Source organism: Halichoerus grypus, chromosome 12 (genome assembly GCF_964656455.1).
Source record: "Halichoerus grypus chromosome 12, mHalGry1.hap1.1, whole genome shotgun sequence".
NCBI lineage: Eukaryota > Metazoa > Chordata > Mammalia > Carnivora > Phocidae > Halichoerus > Halichoerus grypus.
The window spans coordinates 37,409,342-37,433,606 of record NC_135723.1 but is presented as its reverse complement, the minus strand read 5'-3'; the positions used below and the strand labels follow the sequence as shown (position 1 = coordinate 37,433,606).

The 24,265-nt window shown below is 36.4% G+C and overlaps 1 protein-coding gene across 1 annotated transcript in view; it reads left to right on the top strand.

The window, feature by feature from the left end:
- The first annotated feature begins 14 nt into the window (after window positions 1-14).
- Window positions 15-24,265, top strand: part of CALCR (calcitonin receptor) — a 64,272-nt gene continuing 40,021 nt past the window's right edge. The window contains exons 1-5 of the mRNA XM_036113302.2: window positions 15-65; window positions 6,900-7,056; window positions 9,444-9,554; window positions 15,610-15,722; window positions 18,645-18,736. Of these exons, the coding sequence (XP_035969195.1) occupies window positions 15-65; window positions 6,900-7,056; window positions 9,444-9,554; window positions 15,610-15,722; window positions 18,645-18,736 (524 nt within the window). The remainder of the gene's footprint in view (window positions 66-6,899; window positions 7,057-9,443; window positions 9,555-15,609; window positions 15,723-18,644; window positions 18,737-24,265) is intronic.

The following is a 24,265-nucleotide window of genomic DNA, read 5'->3' as shown; positions in this document are numbered from 1 at the left end:
TTCAAAAACCAAAAATGAAGTTCACACTCACACGCCGGTGCTTGGTACTCTTCATCTTTCTAAACGTAAGTAAAACATCATTTAAGCTACGTTAATCAAGAATGCTGAAATAGAGCGTACGATTGAATGGGCATTTGCAAGGGTAGACATCTTGCCAAAGCTAAGTTTCACCAGCCAAAAGTTCCTCAAAACTATTATTTTCTTGATATTTTGCTAATAGATCCCCACTCCGAACTTTCACAATTTAGATTACTGTTATGGTTCACTGAGATATGTGAGCTTTGTTTACAAAAATTTAGCATTAACTTGAGACATCTCCACATTATCTTGGAATTTAACATGGAAGGTTAATAATGTTCTTGGGTAAAATGTTTTTGATGTTAGACAGGTGGATTTGAAACAGTTTCTGGGCTCCTGTCTTTTTCAAACATCTGAACTCTTTCGGTCAGGTTATTGATTTTAAATGCGTCTCTCAAAAAAACTGACTAAGAATCTTAAGTCTTAACAGACCAATGTCACTCCAGAACTCTTTCTCTAACCTTTTAAATCATGTCCAAGTTATGTGGTTTTATATTGTTTTATTCCTAAATGGTTAGCAAGTAGTCAGAACTGCAATTATCTTAGAAAATACTACCAGGGCCTATCTATTTGTTTGTTTTGATTTTGCTAACCCACCATCATATCAGCTTCCACAACACATGAAAGAGAGATGAGTAAATTTTACATAAATAAATTAGGAGTTGTCTTGATCCTTATCCTTTCTAGCACATCAGAACAACATTGGCCAATGAATCATAGAGGCAATAAAAATAAGTCAGTACCTGATATTATTATATTCACCCAAACAAAACTTTCCCAGGGTTCCAGGATTTACATTGTTAATTCATGAGTAGTCATAGGCTTACAAGTTTGCATAAACTGTTTCTCTTAACATTATTCAGGGAAAAATATTACTAATATTCCAAAAATGTTCCTCTCATTTTTAAGGGAATTTTTATTTTGTAATGTTATACATCAAATAAACGGTTTATGGGTATGATTGTTAATGTAGCCCTCTTGTATCTACTTGGATATTGAGTATAGTTTACTATGTAATATTGTTGTATTATTTTAATCTTTAGATAAAATACAGTATAATTTACTAAAAGTAATCCAATATTTGGAAATGCAAGTAACTTCATGTCATTGTAAATATAATAAAAACACTTAAACAAGAATATTGTAGGAACTACTAGCATATTTTATTTTGTCTCTAAATGCTCAAGGCTTATATGAGATTCTATAGTGCAGAAATAGTGGTATATTCCATTCGTAATTGATATTGTTATCTTTAGAGCTTAAATTAAATTCTGTGTGATCAATTACATGTAAATATTTCTAAATAATTTTATTTCATAAACCATATAATTATATTAGACAGTAACAGAAGAACAGTTCTAAAGTAGTTACTAAGTTACTAAAGTAACTTACTAGATATGAATAAGACAGTTTGAGTACTACCAGAAAGACTACAGATCATTTCTGATGTGTTAAAAAACTAAAGTAGATCAATTCTATTCAAAACTTTTACCCAATATATCTTAAAATTCAGACATTAGAAGAATATCATATATTTGAGCCATGGACAGAAATGTCTTCTGGTTTGTGGGCATCTCTTTGCTAGCAAACATACTGCACAGGACACTTTTTTTTTTTTTAAAGATTTTATTTATTTATTTGACAGAGAGAGACACAGCGAGAGAGGGAACACAAGCAGGGGGAGTGGGAGAGGGAGAAGCAGGCTTCCCGCTGAGCAGGAGCCCGATGCGGGGCTTGATCTCAGGACCCTGGGATCATGACCTGAGCCGAAGGCAGACGCTTAACAACCAAGCCACCCAGGCACCCCTGCACAGGACACTTGAGTGGCTTTGTGCTCTCTGCTGTGACAAACAGAAATTTGCTTCTCTACCCTGTATTTGGATCATATATTTGATTTGGAGAATTTTTCCATAAAAAAGTTTTGATAATTATCTCAGTTTCCTTCTAAAACATTCATTGTGTTCCACATGGATACTCCTCCAAGAAAATTAAATTTTTTAAAAAAGTGATATTGATTTTAATTACTATAAAATATTACTTCTTAAATACATTAGTGTGAAAAACCACTACGAGTATATTTGTTGAATTCTATGAAATTGATTTCCAAATGCTCTTTAAAGTATCAGTTTGTTACCACATTCCATGAGTCTCAATTTACATTAAGCAAAACCACCCACTCACTTCCTCTCCCTTATCTGCAGTAATGCAATAGGCTTAGAACAGTGCTTGACACATAGTGAGCACTCAAAAATGTAGTGATGATGATGATAATTATAACAACAATGATGAGGACCTAGAAAAACTAGATTCTTCTGAGAAGCATTTTGTTGTTAACTAAGCTGTATTCCCTCATTTGCTTAGAATTTATCATCATGCAGCAGTTTTGTTGTTTATATAATGCTTAAGTAGGAAGTAACGTAGGACACCAACCATCTGATCCTACCTGGAAGAACCAGGGTTAACAGTCTACAAAGTTCTATTTTATCCATTGCTATTTTGAAAAGTATAAGTAACTGAAACATACAAATAATTCCAACATCTACATTGTCAATATTAAGGATGGTGACATCGAAATCCTGTTGGTTATATCAGTTTGTGGATTCTAGAATCATGTTCCTTTTAGAGTAGTTCTGTCTCTGGCAATCATTAAGAATCTTTCCCGTCAACACTGTAGCATGGGTTCCCACATTCATTAGGTTTAAGCCATTGCAGAGATGGGCCATTTCTTAAAGGTCTACACAGAACAGTCCTGTAATTATTTTGTCTCTGTGCTTCTAGAAACCACCTGGATCCCAAAAGTAGGCTGGTTGTCTTACATCAAAGTAGGAGTTGCTTGACTACATGACCATTCAAACCAGATTGCTTTCCACTGGACTCCATGATTAGTGTGCACGAAACCTAGAATGTAAGCCCTGTGAGGGCAGGGACCTTACCAGTCTTGTTCACTGCTGAGTCTCCAGTACCTAGAACAGTACCTGGCATGTGGGAAGCAAAGTACCTATTACCCGAGAGAACCAGCGGTGTTTCAGCTGAGGACGACAGGCATTGGTGGCTGCTTGGTGGTCGTATGTGTGGCGCCATTTACTTGCACCTTTAGGAGTGACATCACATATACGGCGGCTAAACTGCTACATAGGACAACAATTAAGAGGTTGTTTTTTGTTTTGCTTTGGAAAAATCATGTTAAGATGGCTTGTATGCAAATCTTTGAACACCAATCTTTATCCACAAAAGCAGTGTGCCCTTAATAGCTCATCTCTATCCTCATGTGAGCATAAAATATTTATTTATGCCCCCAAATATATAATATAAACATAATACGATAAGTAAAATATGTTTAAGTCTTTCACATTGCTTGGTAGTCTTATCTAATCACTATGCTTCTGTTTTGTCTCTATATTGCTGAAAACTACACTACCTCCTAGCCATTTTTATTGGTACAAAATCATCAGCAAAAAGTTTATATGTCCAATGAACTTTATGAAATTTTTATATGTGTTATTGTCAAGCAGTAGTAATTCCATTGTTGGAAATATATATATACATATATATATATAAAATAGTTATCTGTCTATGCCCACATACATAGACAGAATGCCTCAATGTGTATGTTATTTTCAGAAGAAAATCGCTGAAACATTCAGTTACCACTGGAAAAATTCCATCGTCAGTGCTCACACACGAACCAGACAAGGAGCGGACTCAGATCACTATGGCTCATCTACGACAGAAGTTCTAATTTCTCATTCCTTCAGTGTTGAAACAATCTCTATTGAACCAGGCTCCAAACCAAGTTCACTGGAGTTTGTTTCAATATTGCAAGAATGATAAGATTGATGCTACTATCGTCTACATGAACTACACCTGCTCTTTCAGATGGTCATATCTATACTGTTTACTGATGTTAAAACTGCATTAAAACAAATAATGCTGTAATTGAAAAATACAAGCACAGGGTTTTCCTCTTGATATCCTTGCACATAATGCCTCCCCATGGCTTCCAGGAACATTTCTTAACTGGTTGCCCAGTCAATTTAAAGATAGAATTCAGAATATTACTTCTGGAAGGAATGCCAAACTTAAAATAGTCCCTAATATCTAAAATATAAATATTTATATATGACATCACATTCCATCTTCTAATTTGATTTGAATGTGGTGAGAAAATGGCCCATAAATAAATAATATATGAAATGGTAATTCTCGTGTCAATGAAAGATTCTAAGAATAGAGCCACAAAGAATCTAAAATAGATGCACAAGGTTAACCTATAATTAATATCTCTTATTGTGAGGACACAATGATCTATTAAAGACCATGGTTATGTGATCTCTAGTGAGATTATTAACACACACACAGACACGTGCTTTCATACAAATGTAGGCTCATACAATCCAAAATGAAGCCTTAACATGAAATTGCTTCAAAATATGTATTTTTTACTCGCAAACCACATTCCAATTCCTGAAGGAATATCTGAGCATTCAGTGATTGATGATTCTTTACTGTTCACAATTTCTGGTGTCAGAAAATATTTTATAATGTTGGTCTTTCTTGCTAGTCTGTAAGCTCCTTGAGGGCAGGATCTATGTGTGTTTTATTCAGCACTGTATCCTCAGTTTCTAGCATAATGCTTGACTTACTAGCAAATAATAGCTATTTGCCAACGGATTGGTCTTGAAATGAGTAAGAAAGGGTCATATGACAACAGAATGATGTTCAACTACATGGGTAAAGGATTTGTACATTTTAAATAATTTCTGTCAGTACATTAATTTCTCTTTTCATTGTCATACATCCAAGAGGCATTAAAATTAGAAATAATCCTAATATTCAAAGAGTAGTATCAGCCATCTTCACAGTGTCCATCTGGAATTATAAGTAGTAAGTATTCACCCTCTTCTGTTTGCAAGCAATTTCTACTTAGACAGCTTGCTGACACCTTCAAAACAAGTACAAAAGAGAACTTACCTTCTTCCCCCAGTAAGGTTTTCCTTTCCCAACTTCTCCCTTCTCAGGGCACTCCCATTTTTTCCATTATGTAGGTTAAAATATCAGAGCTGTTTGACTCTTAACTGTTCTCCCTTCCGTATATTCCAAATACATCTTTTTGTTATTTGAGAAAGTGCTGAGGGCTGTACTTCCCTGCTCCCTCCTGTGGTGATCTAGTCCCTGCCTTGGGCTTCCTGGCTCCCTCCCCAGCTCTGATCTGTGCACATCTGACGCCCATCACATGAATTTTACTAACACTCTCCTTTTGCAGCCTTCACTGATCAAAAACCTGCATGACATCTTTATTTTATTGTCATGTTGTAATAACATTAGCTAAAATGTATTGAGCCTTTCATTGCACCGCACACTTTGTATGCATTTTCTCAGGGCTCTGTGTTATCTGATCTTCCTTGACTCCATTTCTTACTAACCCCCAAAGATACTCCCCTCCAGGAAGGATGGTTTCCTAACAGTGGCTCACACATGCCATTTCCTACCTCTAGGACTTAGACGCATTCCTTTCCTTCCATCCAGAAAGCCCTCCCTCTCCTCCTGTGCAGGCACTCAAAGTCCAATTCCAGTTCTACCTTGTGTCTATAGTCATCCCTGACTGTTCTTGTTCCATGCCCTTTGTCTGTTCTGAATTGTTGTTGTATTATGCATTGTACCGTTTAGCTTTTAGCACCATGCTATCTTATAGGACAGGACGCCCCGTCTACACAATGACATACGCTGGAAAACAGTGCGGTCCTACTATGAGTAGCCTGACGTATACAGTCCAACTTAATAAAAATGAGTTTGTTTTAGAGACTGTGAGGCATAGAGAAAAGTACAGAACACTATTTCTGCCATCGATACATTTGGGGAAACTTTAATCTTAGAATAATTTAGACAGAATAAGGCCAAATAAAAAGTGTGTTTAACAGGTGTGATAGAAAGAGAGCAAGGAGTGTTCTAACTTCAGAAGAAGAAAAGTCAGTGCAGGCTGAAGCTTGCAGTCTTCTCTGAAAAAAGTCTCTATGCAGAACATGGATATAGAAAATCACGGATTCAGGCACCACCAAAAACATCATGGCCACAAAAGAGATTGAAATCTATGTAAACACAACTTAGGATGATGTGTTAGACGGCGATCATGACCAATGTCAGCCTGCACCAAAAATGCAGAAGCGCCAGGAGAAATATTTAAGATTTCCAGTGATTTTCAGCATTGAAAATAAATAACCCTGTGTAGGTCATCAGCTGATGAAGCCAATTTAAACATATTAAGGCCAATCATCCAATGCAGAATATCTCAGAAGAACAGATTTTGTTTGTTCTATGGAATAACTGGGGTGAAATTTTGTCAGTGTACATAATCTAAGCACAAATTTTAAAAAAGCTGAAATAATCTAATATAAAAGCTCATTTATTGCACTAACATATCTATTTTTAATAGCATGACTCATGATTATTAGAGGTTCCAAAGAAGGCAAAATTGATTTAATATTAGTATTTTTTTTGGAAATCAGTTATTTGTTTTGTTTACTTCTAAACTTCACAGTGATAATAAAAACAATCTCATATGATAAAGAGGTGCATGAGTTTGGGTGGGCACTATACATTTTCAGTAGTGAATGGGATGAATGCAAATATGAAATTTGTAGGTAGAATTTGTAGATGAAATATAAATATACTTTTTAGTTATGAAGAAAAACATCCTACATGGAGACCATTCGTAATTGTTGCTCATGAAGGAAAATGTTTTCAAACTTTTTGATTGTTTCATTTATTTCTGTATATACCCATTCCCGCTCTGTATAAGTAACTGATTTTTCTTTTTAACGCAGCACCCAACCCCGATTCTTCCTGCCACTTCAAATAACACCTATCCTCCCAATATGGAGTCCGAGCCATTTCTGTACGTCCTAGGACGAAAGAAAATGTCGGATGCACAGTACAAATGCTATGACCGCATGCAGCAGTTACCCCCATACCAAGGAGAAGGTAAAAAGAAGGATGTATGCAAATATGTGTTTCAAATATCATTAAAGGCTTATTTCCTTCCATGGATAAATACATGTTGACTAATTTTAATATGCCAGCATTTTTAACAGTGGTTCTCAAATTATGGTATCTTTGTGTATTTCATGCTGGAGACATGTCTACTTTCTTTTTTTTTTTTTTTTAAAGATTTTATTTATTTATTTGACAGAGAGAGACACAGCGAGAGAGGGAACACAAGCAGGGGGAGTGGGAGAGGGAGAAGCAGGCTTCCCGCGGAGCAGGGAGCCCGATGCGGGGCTCGATCCCAGGACCCTGGGATCATGACCTGAGCCGAAGGCAGACGCTTAACGACTGAGCCACCCAGGTGCCCCGAGACATGTCTACTTTCTTTGCCTAAGTTCACCCAACTGGTTTTGGGCTAACAGCTGCACCTATGACAAAATTACTACAATAACTCAGTAGTCACACCTGGCAAAGAGGAACAATACAGGGCTAAGTGATGGAGAGGAACTGGAAAATGACAGGAAGGGAAGTGGAAAATAGAGGGCAGAGAATTAGCCTCAGGTGAATCCTGTCAAAACCCTGTCTTGCTTGGGTTAATTAGGCAGTATCTTCCCTTAACTGTCAATGGGTTGGCAACTCCTGCTATTCCTTCCTCTTTTCTACCCCCAGTTCCCAGAGGAATTAATACAAGCTCTCTCCTAGGCAGGCATTGTTTATCTATCACCTTCTCTAGAATGCTCTATGTGACTGTACAAATATTTTCAGGGCCAAGCACATTCTCTTAGTTATAGAAGGCTATGAGATGGCCAAACATTACTACATCCATTTCAGTTCTCTCCCCTGTCCCCTAAAGCATTTGAAAAGTCCCAACAAGATCATGTACACCCTTGTATATTCTAAGATAACACTGCTTGGTAGGGTGGAATATCGTTTAAGTATATTCTGTTTCTATGCATGGTTTGCCTTCAAATTGTTAAAGTTTTAATTTCTAGTTCCTATTTTTAGCATTTTCCTTTAAACAAAACTCAAGACAATTAAAAGACAGCTACATGTTATTCTTCCGTCTGCAGTAGTTTCAGTGTTTTTTAAGAACCTGAAAAGTCATTAGATGCAGCTCTGCCCAAAGACAAACCATTCCTCTGAAGCAAATGAAACAAGAGAAATACAAAATTTATTTTCAGAGACCAAGTGAGAGCAGCCTCCTTCACTTCAGTCTTAATCAGAGGTTGAACTTTCGTACTGTGATCAGTATTTTAAGATTTCTTTTTTCTTTTCTTTTTCTTTTTTTTAATCTTTTTTCTCTTTTCTACTCTATTCTTTTCTTTCTTCTCTCTTTCTTCTTTTTCTTTCTTTCTTTTCTTTCTTTTTCTTTCTTTCTTTTCCTTCCTTCCTTCCTTCCTTTCTTAGAACTGACTTCAAAGCCTGAGGCTTATTCTTTTGAGTAGCTTTATAGAGGCAGATCTTCATGTTTTAGGGTAAATTAAATTTTGAAAGGAGTGAGAAACTACTTGGAGCCAATGCTGATAAATACATAAACTGCTCAAACTGAGCATTATTTTAGCCACTAATGAAGTGTGATTCTAAAATAATAAGACTAGTTTTATACGTAATCTATTAACTGTCTACAAATGCATCTCCAATAGGAATTTTGAACAATTGAATTTTAAACCCTTGGATTAAGAATAGAATTATCCTAGGGACTCCTGGATGGCTCAGTCCGTTAAGCATCTGACTCTTGATTTCTGCTCAGGTCATGATCTCAGGGTCGTGGGATTAAGCCCTGAGTCAGGCTCCGCACTCAGCAGGGGGTCTGCTTGAGGATTTTCTCTCTCCCTCTCCCTCTGCCCCTCCCCCTGCTCTTGTGGGTGTGTGTTCTCTCTCTCTCTCTTTCTCTCTCTCTCTCTCTCTCTCTCTCGCAAATAAATAAATAAATCTTAAAAAAAAAAAAAGAACAGAGCCATCCAAGGCAACCTTTTTTAAGGTTAATGGTTAGTAGGCTGTATATGTTCTAAAGCTATATGGTTTTTTTCAAAGTAAGCCTCTTATCCAGGGGTGATACTGCATATATTTTCACAAGATTTCTTTGCAGCATTTCTGGAGATATTTTAAAGGAAAGATTTTGGAGGAAAGATTCCATACGGATGACATGTGTGTCTTTTGAAGAGCAAATGGAGAAAACCCTATAAAAATGTAAATTTGATTAAGAGTTGGTCAAGTTAATATCTTTGTTTTGTTGCTGCGGCTGTTCTTTTTCATATTTCCATATGCATGTAGAGCGTTCCAGAATAACTATTAAATAGTTAGGTCCTATTGAACACTGTTAAATCCTGCTGATGATTCTGCAGCTTTTTCCAACTTTTTCCAATTTCTTTGTGAATCATCAGGTCCATATTGCAACCGCACGTGGGATGGATGGCTGTGCTGGGATGATACACCAGCTGGAGTACTGTCCCATCAGTACTGCCCAGATTATTTTCCAGACTTTGATCCAACAGGTAAAATATTTCTTTTTATTTCATATTTTGCTATGAAGCTTTTAGAATTTTCATGATTCTGAAAAAAAAAATCAGATATAAAAGATACCTATCTAATCATACTCTACATGTTTCAGCACTTTCTGAAGCATTTCCTTACTTGAAATATCACTGAGTTGTACAAATATTTCAAGCTCTCCTTATTTTTTAGGTCACATTACTGGTCAGATGAGCACATTGGTCTTTAATTCTAAATGAAAGTTAAATTTTTATATATTTTAAATATTTAATATTAAATTTTAATAAAATTTTAAATTAATTTTTTTTAACTCCGTGAAGTTTTACTTAAATGTGGTTATCTTTCAGTTTCCAACTGTCGCACATTTGGTGACTTATGCGAATACTTGATCTAGACTTTGGGTGTACAGGACTGATAGAGCACACACAACGGAAACTTTATATCACACTGAAAGTTATACAAAACTGTCATGTGTAAAGGAAACTAAATCAGAAGGTAGTAACTCTAGACACTTGCTAGATTTCTGTTCCAACAGTAGATTATTAATATATGTTCAGTAAATATGACTAATGAAGTTACAATGAATGGATCATACTAACATCCAGCTCCATGCCCTGCACAACACAAGCAGTCAACAAATGTGTGTTAAGTAAATAAGTGACACCAAATTCATTTTAGCTATAAAAGTAACATAGGAATACTTCTCATTGAGTATCATTTTTTACTTTTTAAAATATTTTCATATATATTATCTAAATTTATATACTCACACAATATTTGACACAAAATTGCAAGTGAACAAAGTCTCCTGAGCTCTTACCTAACCCTCTCTTTATAAGTAAGTGCAACAGTCTTGGAAAAGCATTTGAGAAACAGTACTTCTAAATCCCCATACACACTTGCGCAGATTGAAGTACTTTTAGAACCTCCTAGGGAAGACATGTTTTTCCTTCAGGCCTCAATCTAGCCACACTGGTATAATTGGAAGTTGGATCAGGATGCATAGGCAGGATAAAGGTCTAGGAGTACCAGCTACCAAGTGGAGTAAGTAAGAAGCAAGGGGGCTGATGGGATGTATCTCAGAAACATCAGCTATCCAAAAAGATTAGAGGTCTGGAATCCAAGAGGCCCAGTGGCTAGTGGTCAGGAGCAATGCAAGGAATGTGTAAAGAGATAAAATTTGAGTTTGTATAACAGCCTCAGTCCAGAGACTAGACACATGGGGATCAGGGGGATGGATTTGGATAGGTGTTAGTAGTGACTGATTCTCAATTTGGCTAAGAATCTTGGAAACTTAACAAAATCCTGATGCCTGGTACCACCCCAGACATTCTGAATTAGTTTGGAGTATAACCTGGGCACGAGGATCTTTTAAAGTTCTGCTTGTGACAAAATGTGCAGCCAAGATGAAAATGTGTTAAATAATAAAGAAAGTCCAGATAAGAAAGTGGCGGATACCAGAAAAGCTCAACCAATACACTGAGTAGCTGCGGCGGTGGGAGGTGGAGCGCAGAATCAGATGAGACTGATACAATGGAGGAAGGCGGGTACCAGAGGGGTAAAAAGCAGTAGCCAGCCAGCTTCAGGGACTATAGGTGTTGGGTCCAGAAAAACTCTGTTCCAAGAAACTAGATAGAAAATCTGTCCCATTGAAATATTAACTGAGATTAAGAGACTGTAAAGGGACCATACATCTTAGTTATAAAAGAGACCCAGGGGGCACCTGGGTGGCTCAGTCAGTTAGGCGTCTGCCTTCGGCTTGGGTTGTGGTCCCAGGGTCCTGGGATTGAGCCCCGCATCGGGCTCCCTGCTCGGCGGGAAGCCTGCTTCTCCCTCTCCCACTCCCCCTGCTTGTGTTCCCTCTCTCGCTGTGTCTCTCTCTGTCAAATAAATAAATAAAATCTTAAGAAAAAAAAAAAAAAGAGAAACCCAGATGCTGAACCTAAGCTACAGGCACACCGCTTAAGCCCCAGTTAACAGGTGAGCTTTGTTCCTGAGAGTAGAGTGAGCCTGAGGCTGCAGAGCGTGTTTAAGTTGCTCCAGATGTTGAACTGGCTGGCTGTGGGGCAGGGCTCCATGAAGCTTGTCCTTCCACCTCAAGCTCCAGACCTCGTCTGATGGGATGTGATATAACAGAACACAGTAATCCCTCCACACCTCACAGTGCTCATCTTTCTCTTTCCTTCAGTATCCTTTTGGAAGTGGTTCCATGGAAGAGAGTTAGAACATTCAGTCAGTGGAAGGGAATGCCGAGGTCCTGACAAGAAGGATCTTCATTGCATTATCTGGTCTTGACTAGAAATAGCATTTTGAAAAGAGGAATCAGTGTTTGTTTCATGTCTCATAAGAGATGATGAAAAACAACCTTGCCTTTCAGATTTTTCCAAGGGTTGTTTGGTCAGAGTTTCTACCACATTTTGGGGTCAACCAGCCCATCTGTTTACCTTTGCTCACTGAGTATGAATAACAAGAGGTTAGTTTGCATAGACCAAAAGTGAGAACATCAGTTAAGATAGAAAAACAATCATCAAATGGTAAAATCTAGGCAAGAAAGTTTCCGGAATCCAGATTAGAGCAGAGAAATCAATCTATCCTTGTGTCAGTGTTTAAGAGATGCTTTGGTGCTTCCAACAAGGATGAGATCCAAAGTTCCACCCCAGTAAAACAGAGATAATGAAAATGAGATTACAGGGGACTACTTTAAAAACCAGTTTGGGCCAGCCACTTCTGAAAATTTTCATTGTGCAAAGAGGAAGGTCTGAGTGTCCTGCCCTGCTCAGCACTACTTTCCTGTAAACTCTAACTCAGTGCTGTGTGATGATCATCTTTCTGGCTTTTATTGACTCTTCCCAATAAATGATGCTTCATTCATCTTGACTTGACAACTACATTAGAGATAACTTGATTGGCATAACGAGCTTTTCTACAATAGAGGCTACAAGGCCATTCCAGAGCAGCAATGGGCTCTTGCCAAAGTGGCTATAATTATTGACTAAAAGACAAGGTTTTGGTCAGCAAAACAGGGATTTCCAGGCATAGATCCATCTTATCAGCCTGGTTTTTAGAAAGAACCCTCTCAAGTGGGGGACAAATCCACTTCAAAAGAAAAGCACATCTTAAAAATATCTATATTCAACAAACTTAAATTCGTTGGGATTTCACCATTGACCCAGTGCTATATTTTAATGATAAAACAGTTTAATGAAATGACAGAGATTTCATTTTAGACGAAGTGTTTGGTAAAAGACAGGTCATGATAGAGTGAATAACAGCATTGAAATTCAAAAGAGGCTGGCAGCCTGTAGGAATATGCTAGAATGTAAAAAGCACATTTAACAAGGATGTACTTAAAGCTCTGCCCTTAATGTCAAACAATCAACGTTAATGGCACAGAGCCAAGAAGGTCAACATATGGTTTAGGACCAAGATTCTCAACCCTGATAGCCTTTGGAATTGGTGAGCTTTTTTAAAATGTTGATGCCTGGTTACCTCTTCAGATAAGCAAATTTGAATCTCTGGGGTTTGGGCCTCAGAATTTGTAAAAAGCTCCCCCATGTGGATCTGGAGTGAAATAAGCATGCTGTCCTCTTCATGGGGCAGTCCGAACTTAGAATATTTCAGAGGGAAATACCAAAATGGAGCACATGCAGAGTGGCTCTAGGTTGTGAAGGGACACCAAGCTGTGTAGTGTGAGTAAATGGGGATGTCTGGTTTGGAAAAGGAAGTTAGACCTATCCTTTCTTCAAATTTTGAAAGATTTGCCAAGTGGAGGAGGACAAGTTCTTATAGCCGCAATGGGTAGAACCAGGAAATGCCTAGACCCAGACTTTAGTGACATCGGAACAAAATAATATCTCCTACAGCCTTGTCCGTGATTGGAATGGATTTTTTCAGGAGGAACACCCCTTCCTCCTCCATAGAATATATTTTGCCTTATATAGCTAAATAACTTTGTTTAAAACTTCCTTTTGATAAAATAATAAGCTACTTTCTGACAATAGAAGATAAAATGCTTCGTTACAAACCACTTTTTTAAAATAGCAAATAAGCTTGGAATGGTCATCATCGACATCAATATCAGTTTTTCTATGCTGATTAGTGCTAACCCTTTTTGAAATATTGTTGGTGTCCAATGGTGATTTGTCAAATAGTTTTTGTCCAGTGACTGTCTCAGCAAATTCACAATTTAAAATTTTTCTATTTAACTTTCTAACAAATTGACATTAAGCAATGATGATTCTAATAGGTTTCTTGAAAACATCTTTTGCTTGAAAAATGTGTTTTTTCAGCCGCTTAAAATAATTGTTGGAGTACATACAGACAAATCTACAATTTTTAGTTTGAATCTTGTGTTTAGTTTGGTAGTACCTGTTTCAGTCATACAATGAAAAATTTTGAATTACATTTAAAAACTGCCAAAGATAAAAGAATTTTCATACTAGCCATTAGCATATTGATTGACTAACCAGAACTACTGATAGAAAATTATTTTAAATATTATCAGACCTCAGTGATATTTCAGACAAGTTTTTTTACACGAATTGTTTTCTTAGCCTTTAAAACAAGAATAGTAGCCTCCAAATATTAGTATGTGATTCAGACTTCCACATTTCTGCTAAAACAAATAAACAAACAAAAAAAAACCCCAGAAGTCATACATAAAAGTGTTATCCATTGGTGTGACAGCTCTTTACCTTTGCCAATGAAGAAAAATGCTTCAAAAATATTTTTCCCAAAAAATTATCAAAAATCAAAAATTTTTGAGGGTTCCAAATACACTGATAAAATCTGTTTGCATATTATGCCAATTTGGGGTTACTATATGATCTCTGAGGCAATAAACACATTGCAGAGGTACTTTGGAGAACTAGGGAAAGTCTGAATAACTCAGATTAAATTTGGCAAGTGCATTCATTTTAATGTTCACTTGTTCATTATTTCTATTTTATTTAATTCAATCTTTTTTCTTCCAATTGTGTAGCCAATCAGATTCGAATTTTAATACTATCTTGCAGTCAACCAAATTAGTTATGATTCTTTGGGTCACTGAATGAAGTGTAGATAACTTTGCCGCAGGACTATGAAGCTTCCTTCATACAGAGCTTAGTAGCCCCGCAATAGCTTTGGAATCAAGTAGACTAGACCTGGATTTGACCCCTGGCCTTTCTACTTGCTATCTGTGGGAGGGGAATTCACTTAACTTCTCTGAGCCTCAGTTCCCTCATATGTACAATGGGAAGACCAATACCCATCTTAAAGGGCCATTATTAACGTTGAAGAAGACAATTCTGCAAAGTGCTTAGCACAACACCTGGCCCATAGCAAAGTAGAGATCTTTAATATGCCAATCCAGCCAAATTAGCAAATTTCACTATCACCTAAGAGTTGATTCAAGAAGTAAATAGTGAAGGCTAAATCTATAAACCCCTAATATGCCCTCTGTGGGATCAAGAGAAATGATTCAAATGAAATCTTTTTGAGAAGCATAAAAATGATTCCTTGATACATCCTTTAGTTTAGGACTTCTTTGTTTTATTGCACTTAACTATATGAAATTGCCAGTATTTGACCATCTGACCCACAAAAACTGCAGTTTCATACAGTCAACCTAATAAATACATATTGCATATAAATGAAGAAAAGTATGGTCTTGCCATTTTCACATAGTTCCTATCTAAAATCAGAAATGTAAGGTTTGTTAAAAAATATGAGGCACGGTATAGGTAGCACTTTTTAGTGCGATGGACCCGATATTAAATCCCAGCTGACCCACTCTCTAGTGACTTCAAACTCTATAACCTCTCTCACTCCCTGCTTCCTGCTTATAAAGTGGAGATAGCAACATCGGCTTTACATGGCTTTGCTGAAGATAAAATGAGACAACACATACTAAAACATCTTATAAAATGCATGATTCAGGGTAGTCTCCTTTGACCTATATTCACATTCAAGTTCTATAAAGTGATTAACTCTGTGGAATGGCTTTTAATAAAGCTTTATTTTTCCTTCTTGGTATTTTGAGATCACAATGTAATAACTGTTATGTTTCATTAACAGAAAAGGTTACAAAATACTGTGATGAGAACGGGGATTGGTATAAACATCCTGAGAACAATCGAACCTGGTCCAACTACACTATGTGTAATGCTTTCACTCCTGAGAAACTGAAGGTAGGTTCTATTTCACATTTCGGTATTGGGTGAGAATGCCATTATTTTTACATAGAAATGAATGCATAACTTTAAAATACCTGCTACCAAGAAGCCAAGCTATTCTATAGAAGGAAATCAGATCATGGCCTGTGAGTTCTAGGGACTCTATGAAGTAGCATTAGAGAAAATGACATTTTACTTCTTGGTTGGCACTTGGTATCAAAGAGTTCCATGAGAATCAGGCCATTCATAACGAGGGAAATAGTGTCCATGGAAGAGAGATGGGATTCCCCCTGATGCCAGATATTAGGCAGCATTTCCAGGGACTCTCTAAGATCTCTCTTCTACCGGAAGAGTCCCAAAATTACGCATCTTTTTCCCCAAGTCACAAAGTGACAGTTGCCTCCTATTCCCTGCCCCAAGACGCCCATTATAGTCTTACTCTCCGGTCTTGAAGGAACCCTAAGAATCTGGCTTCTCATCTACCTGTTGACACACGTGTGGCAGTTTAGTCCGTTCTGATTTGTTGGTATTTGTGTCTTACCGTCTGTTAAATATTCATAATATCATCGCTGCTCGGAAACATTTAAGCCAATGGGAAAAACCCAGATACCTACTCTCCAAGTGCATGAGAAATCTGAAAAAAATCACTAAGCGCACAATCAGCCTCCTCTCCCCACCGTGCTGGGAGAAACAGTCAGTCAGTATTTAACCACACAGGCTATCCCTGAGCAGCCCTGGTGCTACAACGGAAACCTATTGTTTCCTTCAAAGATAGGCCTGGATGCTAAGTTATTACTAAGTTGGAAGCTATAAGCCCATCAGTGCTTCTGTTTGCTATAGAGCAGATTTAGGAGTATGGAAAATTTTCCTTTTGTTTAAAACAAAACAAGCAAGAACAAAAAGTAAACAAGATGAATAGGTAGCTTAGAGACCAGTTGACTAGAGACCAGAGGAATATCTTGTCACAGACACAGGCTGGGGGCACCAAATCCCATCACCTCTTCACAAATTACTTAGTCACCCCCCTGAGAATCAGATGCATATCTACATCCTAATGGAGAGCTATTTACTTAATAAGATCTGATGGAAATTACATGTCACCAAGCAAGGAATTTCTGAATGAGTGCTGATTATGATTTTACAGAAAAAAATTATAAACCTGTTACCTGAATTGTTACAAAGAGTGCAGATCCAAATAAATAATTCTTAGTGCTGCCAGATTTGACCTCACTCTGGCCATGTCTGAGAAAATAGAAATAAAGTACTTTAAGAATAAATGTTCGTCTCCAAGAACCTAACATAATGATTGAAATTCTTTGCACAAATCTTCCAGCTATATACAGGCAAAAAAAAAAAAAAAGGTGGAGAAACCAACTTAGAATTTATTTAAAAAAAAAAGAAGAAGCACTTCTCAGTCTTAAGAATGACACCAAGAATGGCAACTAAATTATGAGCTGTTGGTTTAATCTTACACATTTAGACAACTTTATTTCAGAAGAATAAATATTTTTTAAAGTATTCTGGAGGCAACTGAAAGAAAATGAATTAAGTTATATAAAGTTTTCTTAGAAATAAAATATACAGAGATAAAAATAAAATAGTGACAGAGGTTAGGGGCATGGCTTGCATATCCAAATAAAAAACAATATTTTAAATGGCAAGGGGATCTATATGGTGAACTATTTAAAAGGAAGAACTCTTAGAAAGTGCCACTCCTGATTTTGTCTAGTGGTGAAGTTAGAAAAGTAGCCAGAAAATGAATTGGTGGGAGAAGAGACAGGAGCTGAGTATTTGTTTTCTTGCAAAGATTCCTAAATACTTTCTAAGAAAGGGAGTATCGGCTATTTTGAAGTCTTTATCAGCTCTAGCTATAAACCCACTATTCCAACTTGGTCATCATTTCTGCAAGGATAAAAAGGGTGCTGTTAGAAGAGTAGTTTATCAGTGAAAGTGGCAAATAATATGTAAATGCCCCATCAAGTGGTACAACAGCCACAGTTCAGGAGACGTTGATTAGTTCATTTTGAAATTCTAACGCCTAGAAAGGCAATATTTTTTTCTGTCCAGCATTATTGCACATCACCAAAAAAAGACTCTGCAGGCTCCAAGAGCCTTTTAGCAGAATCAGTGCTTCCATATCAGGCTCTTCACAAGGAAATTGACAAGAATTAAATGTTGAAGGGTAATGCTTTGTACATAAATGCCACAATTCTCCCAGGAATTAAAAAACTTCATAGAAATTATCCACCTTATCTACACTGCATTTATACCATATGTTCTATTGATTATTAAGTGGTATCAGCTTTTGCTTTATGCTTTATGTGGTTTGAGTTTATATTATTAGGTGAATAGAAATTAAAAATTGTTTTGTCTTCCTGACTTAATATCTGGACCTTTATGATATGATACCAGTTATCTTGTGGTTAGTGTTTACCTAGATCATCTTTTCCCGTCCTTTTATATTCAGTATTTCTGCATCCCAGTAGCTAACGATGTTTCTTATAAGCAGCACATAATTGTTTTAAAAATCATTTAGTTTTGACCAAATTATTTTAGAGATGAGGACTACTGAGATCCAGAGGGGGGAAGTGACTGACTTATGAGAGTCACACAAAGACTTAATGATTAGTACTCCAAGTAAAGAACAGCGCTGATGAATCCAGTCTTACGTTCTTCCCACCACATCATGCATATTCTAATATAACTGGTAATCTTATAATATTTAACCTGTTAACCCCAAATACTATGATTCAATATAATTTAATTCTCTGAAACATTTGTTATAATTTTAGTAGATTTTTTTTAAAGGATGAGAACAGTTGTTGATTTACACTGATATTAAAAATAGAAACTATTTTCCCTCCTCTATTATCATTTATTTGCCTGTTTATTTTTATAACTGTTTTGTTGTTGTTGTTGCTGTTGTTGTTGTTCCAGAATGCATACGTTCTGTACTACTTGGCTATCGTGGGCCATTCTTTGTCGATTTTCACCTTGGTGATTTCCCTGGGGATTTTCGTGTTTTTCAAGTAAGTACCCTCATAGCATCTGCTTTTTATTTTCTTCTTTAAGGTACTGAAATAAATGGCAAACTGCAAGAGTTAGGGGAAGGGTGGTCTTCTGCAAACCACAAGAGAAATGCAGCACTGGGAGTTATGAAGTAGCAAGGAAAATGAAATTAATTAAAACATGCTTTTTAACACTATCTCTAAGGAAAATAAGATGGATTCAGATAATTTTCAAAGGTAATATGATTCTTCCCAAAATGAAACAGTCCTGTGAGTCCATAGGTACACTGTGTTAACATGTGAAAGGCTCCACTTACCATGGCTAAGGTTGCAGGAGGTACTGAGGAGAGGCTCCTCTTCCTTCTTTCACCCTCATCCTAAAATATGGAGGCCATGGCCAGAAGCTCAAATGCACCTTGTCTAATTATGAGTTTATCATAGGTGGATTTGGCTGGAAGAGAAGTGTGGCTAGTGAGCCCAGAATAGTGTTTAGCCATAGAAGGAAGGTAAGGCTCCCTTCTGGTCCTGACTCACTCAGCTGGGACCAAGGAGAATCTCTGGAAGAAGAGTTAAGTGTCAATGTTTTGCCCTTGCAAACTGAGCATCTTCAACCACAGTTATCTTCTAACACTCTGAAGAGTAAAATCCCAATGAGGTTTCTATTCCGAGGCCATGTCTGTGCACTTGATTGCATTACCTATGGCAAAATGATTAAGTTGGTATAAATATTGATTTTGAAATAACAGAGAATTTAAAACATTGAATCTGTTTTTTCAGGAATGACTTCATCATGCATGTGAGATGTTAATGTATGTTAAATTCAGTCCTAGAAACGTCCTAAATTTAGTGTGATTTCTTTAAATCAAAGGCGGGAAGCACTACATTACCCTTTCATGAGAATTCTGACTAATTTCTATACTACTGGGCTGTCTCCTTCAACTAATATGTTCTTTAGTCGTGGTGGTATTATACAAATGGTCAAGAAAAGCTCCTTCATAGGCTCAGACTACAAATAATCCTCCACACTTTAAAGATGTGATAATGTAACTAAATATATAATGTAACTAAATATCCAGTGATTCATACATAGTATAACAGAATTTTAATTTGATTTTTGTTAAAATATTATCATGATACTACTAAAGAAAATTAAGCCAAGGGGAGAATCACCTGTAAGCACACCCTGAACACAACTACTATTATCATTTTTCCCTTGATCCTTTTTAATCTTTGTCTTCATCTTATACCATTATCACATTAGGTCTATATCTTATATAGTCAAGGTTCTTACTCTGACCAAGCAATGTAACTGAATGCAATTTTTTCTTAACTGAATAATAATAAATAATAGTAAACAAATAAATAATAATTTAAATAATTTAAATTAACATGAGCTCCTTCCATATATGGTTTAACTGGAGAAAGATAAACACAAAGCAACAAGATATAAGGGATTAATTCCTAGAATTAGAATAGAAGAGTATTTTCAATTATAATGATCAGAATGCATCAGAATAAACACATAGCATGATTAATCTTGGAATTTCTATTCATTTTTCAACTGCACTTGACCACGGTGAATAAATACATCATGATGGCTCCCATACAACTTTGATTAAAAAGTCTGTCACTAAAAGTCTAACCTTTAAAATTTTTAATATAGCCATTAAAAAAAATTGAAAGGAAAAAAATTGAAAGAAACAGCCCCCAAATTTGTAATGGTGCAGCTAATAAATGTATGCAGGAGTTTAAAGATAAAAAAATGTCAACCGGACATTTCTTAGTTCTTTATTTCTGCAGTCACTTAAGTAAGTGATGAGATGTGAGAGCCAAATCAGCTAAGAAAATAAGAATATTCCTTCAACACTCATTTCTATATGAAGCCACTGAAGATGTGTGTTTAAAAGTGCAGCACATAAGTAAAGTAAAATATTTCTCAACTCCAGTTAGACCCAGAACAAAATTAATCTGGTTGAACCCTTGAGAGAATTTGGGGGCAGACTGTCTAGAAAGCACCTAATTTTGTCCTACTGTCTCTCAATTCCAAAAGCCTACCAAACAGCAACTTAAATCTTAGGAGGAAAATCAAGTCTTATTGATTTATAATCTGAATACGGTAATGGGAAGACAGAAACTGAAATAGTTTGTTCTCCAGAGTGCACACAACCGGAGACGGTTAGGATATGAAAAACACACATGCTGAGATCTAAAAGCAGTCACATCTGATTTTTATACTTGTTCTTTTTTTTTTTTAAGATTTTATTTATTTATTTGACAGAGAGAGACACAGCGAGAGAGGGAACACAAGCAGGGGGAGTGGGAGAGGGAGAAGCAGGCTTCCCGCGGAGCAGGGAGCCCGATGCGGGGCTCGATCCCAGGACCCTGGGATCATGACCTGAGCCGAAGGCAGACGCTTAACGACTGAGCCACCCAGGCGCCCTGATTTTTATACTTGTTCTTAATTTTATCTTAAACCTACCCAAACTAAAAATATCAAGGGCATCCGTTTTCTTCAAATTAAAGTATGAAAAAAAAATTAAAGTATGCTTCTCAATCTTCAGATTTTTTCTGTACATTTGCATTTCATAAATATTAAGAGTGAAAAAAATAAAAAAGGTAATTCTGATCTATCACTGGGTTTTATCTTTTAATTACCAATATTTTCCCAGAATTGTTTTCAAATGCTCAACATCACCCTTAAGGTCTTTACTGCATATTACAATGGAAGCTTTTATGATTTATGTGCTTAAATGGTATCATCTGTGTGAAACCTGAGCAAAAATATAATCATCACTCCCTTGCTTAAATCTACATTCCCAGGCTTGAGTTATTCTGCAAAATCTAATCAATTTCATAAAACTTTCATGAAACCAAAATGAGAAGTTACACCCAGCTCCACTTTTGAGACCTAATGCCCCATTCATAATCATCCCATTGAAATCTCACTCTCAACTCATAAAATGTGCCTTATAGGGTCTATAAAAAGGAATAACCCTGCAGGTGTCCCCCTCAAACCAGCAGGCTAAGAAAGCCTGCAGAGGAATTTAAAGTTACTAAATATATGGGAGGCTGTGGAACTGCCACTACTTTGCTGCTAAAAATCTAGGAAATTACTCATATATATACTCATTTTCTTTGCAGGAAAAAAATAGTTAGGAGCAACAATACAGAGAGGGATTAAATAGAAACATCAAATTTATTCAGCAAGACTCCTTACTACTAGATGCCAATAGTAAATGTCAACAAGAGAGTTAAGATGAAGATACCCTTAGGGAAGACTGTCTTGAGAAAGTCACATAAGTGGCCATTTATTTGTGTTTGTTCCCTGACCATTTAAGCAAGTTTGCAATTAAATTCACTTATCCCATCAGTTCCACTTAGAATGTATCAATTGACATTTCTGTGGAATCGTCCTAAATTACTAAAACATCTTACTGTTTTCTCTCAAGAAAGCACCACAATAGAACATTCATTAACATCCATTTTGACTACTTGATACTCACGCCTTACTGATTGTTAAATTTTGAATATTAATTACTCTTGCCTGAAAATGAATAGAGATGTATGTTGGAAGGCAGGGGGTGTCTTTATTGCCTTGCCTTGTCTATGTTACATTACATTAGCCATACCAGCACAAAAGAAGGATTTCCACAGGGACCTCCAGAAGCAATACTGATTCCTCTCTACTCACTCAGTATGCCCTAGTATTCTCTGTCACATCTACATAGTGGATGGAGAGATAACACTTTATCTTGTACTTGTATAGTAGCCACTATTCTACATCTCTGGTTGCCTTCCTATTGCTCCAGAAAAACCACTAAATCAATGGCACCAAAGATAGCTAGCCTCCTTTCTCCCAACCCAACCCTTGACATGACTGGACACAAAAGATAACTGTCACTCACGTCTTAGCAAACTGTTCACTCATAGAACAGAAGTAATAGGAAAAGAAGCAAGAATTAGGATTGAAAAGGAGTTCCTTAAGGATAAGGATTTTGTGCTAAATCCAAAGGTATAAAGTCTCTTGTCAGAGAGGAAAGATGTATAAGATACTGGGTTTCTAGGTAAAGGAAAGCTACACCTGCTTGTCCCAGTCACAGCAGTTATACCAATGCGCATTTTCACATGCACCAGTAAACTCAAAACAACTTTTACTTGTTTTATTACTTGCTTCTTTCCTTATTTACTTTGAATGTGACTATCATTACAGTCTTGTAAAGAACTGAAGATTGCTGTTCCTTATGCTGTGATATCAAACTGGTTTATGCAATCTGCAAAACTCAAGGCAAATATTCAATGCCTCCTCATACAACTACAAGCTCCCCCAAATCACACGCATACATACATAGGCTCCCAATTACTTGAAACATTTTTTAGTGTGGAAGATTTATACCAAGTAAACTAAAACCATGAAAATAACATTTAGTTTTAGCCTTAAAATATGGCATCTTGAGATTCATACCTAAGTAAATCATTATCTCTTCCTCACATATGAGTGACACTTTGGTTGGGCCAAGACAGAAGTAGATTATGGTGTCTTATCCTGCTATTAGAGAATCTATAGTACTTGGGGTTCCCTGTCATTCAAAAAGGAAGCAATGTTCGGTCTATCTAAATACCAATTCTTTTCATCAAGAGGAATGAAGTATAGCTAACATCAGGTTTGTGCTATTTTCTACTTAAGACATTTCAGATCTGACAGATCATGTTCATCCAAGCAACAAGACATTTGCATTGAGAACAATTGAACACCTAATTACTTATGTTAAGTTCAGTTAATCTCTTTAGCATCCTATACCTCTCCTTCAGAACAGTTATCCTAATAAGAGTAAATAAACAATTATGTAGCATATAAGGTCCCTGTAAACAAACAGAAGCTGTCTGTTTGGTTCACCCATATATCCCTAGCATCTACCAGAAGGTCTGAATCATACGGTAATGTGTGTTGGATTATTAAATGGGTACACAGTAATATGTGTTAGATTACTGAATGAATTTTAATAAACTTAAAGTACCTCTAACTTGCTTCAAAAAGCTGAGTGTAAATGTCATCAAGTAAGTGTAATAAAATTTTTTAAACTCAATAAGCAGAAATTATATTGAAACTTCAAGACACAGAAACTCATATTCTATACTAGCCATATTCTTCCTTTGGAGCCTAACAGTTTATCTGGCTTTAAACCAGATAATTTTCTCATTATGTACATAATACTGCACTGGATATAGGTTTTCCCTACTGTTGAACAACAGCATAATGTCCAATATTAGTTAGCTAATACCTATAGCAAGAACTTGGCAAATGTTCAGTATGATACAAAGTATAAGATGTGAGACAATCTAGCATTTAACGTAATTTTCTGATGTACTGGAAACCTGTTTACTGGTCACAGCTTGAAGAAGAAAACCACTCTTATGTAAAGATTTTTAATTTAAAAACATGAGTATCAAACCCTGCAAGGTATCAGACACTCTTCTAGGTGGACAAAACAAATTCCTTTAGCACCCCCACTCTGGTGAGAGAAAAAGAGAAAATAAGAGTCAATAAACAGA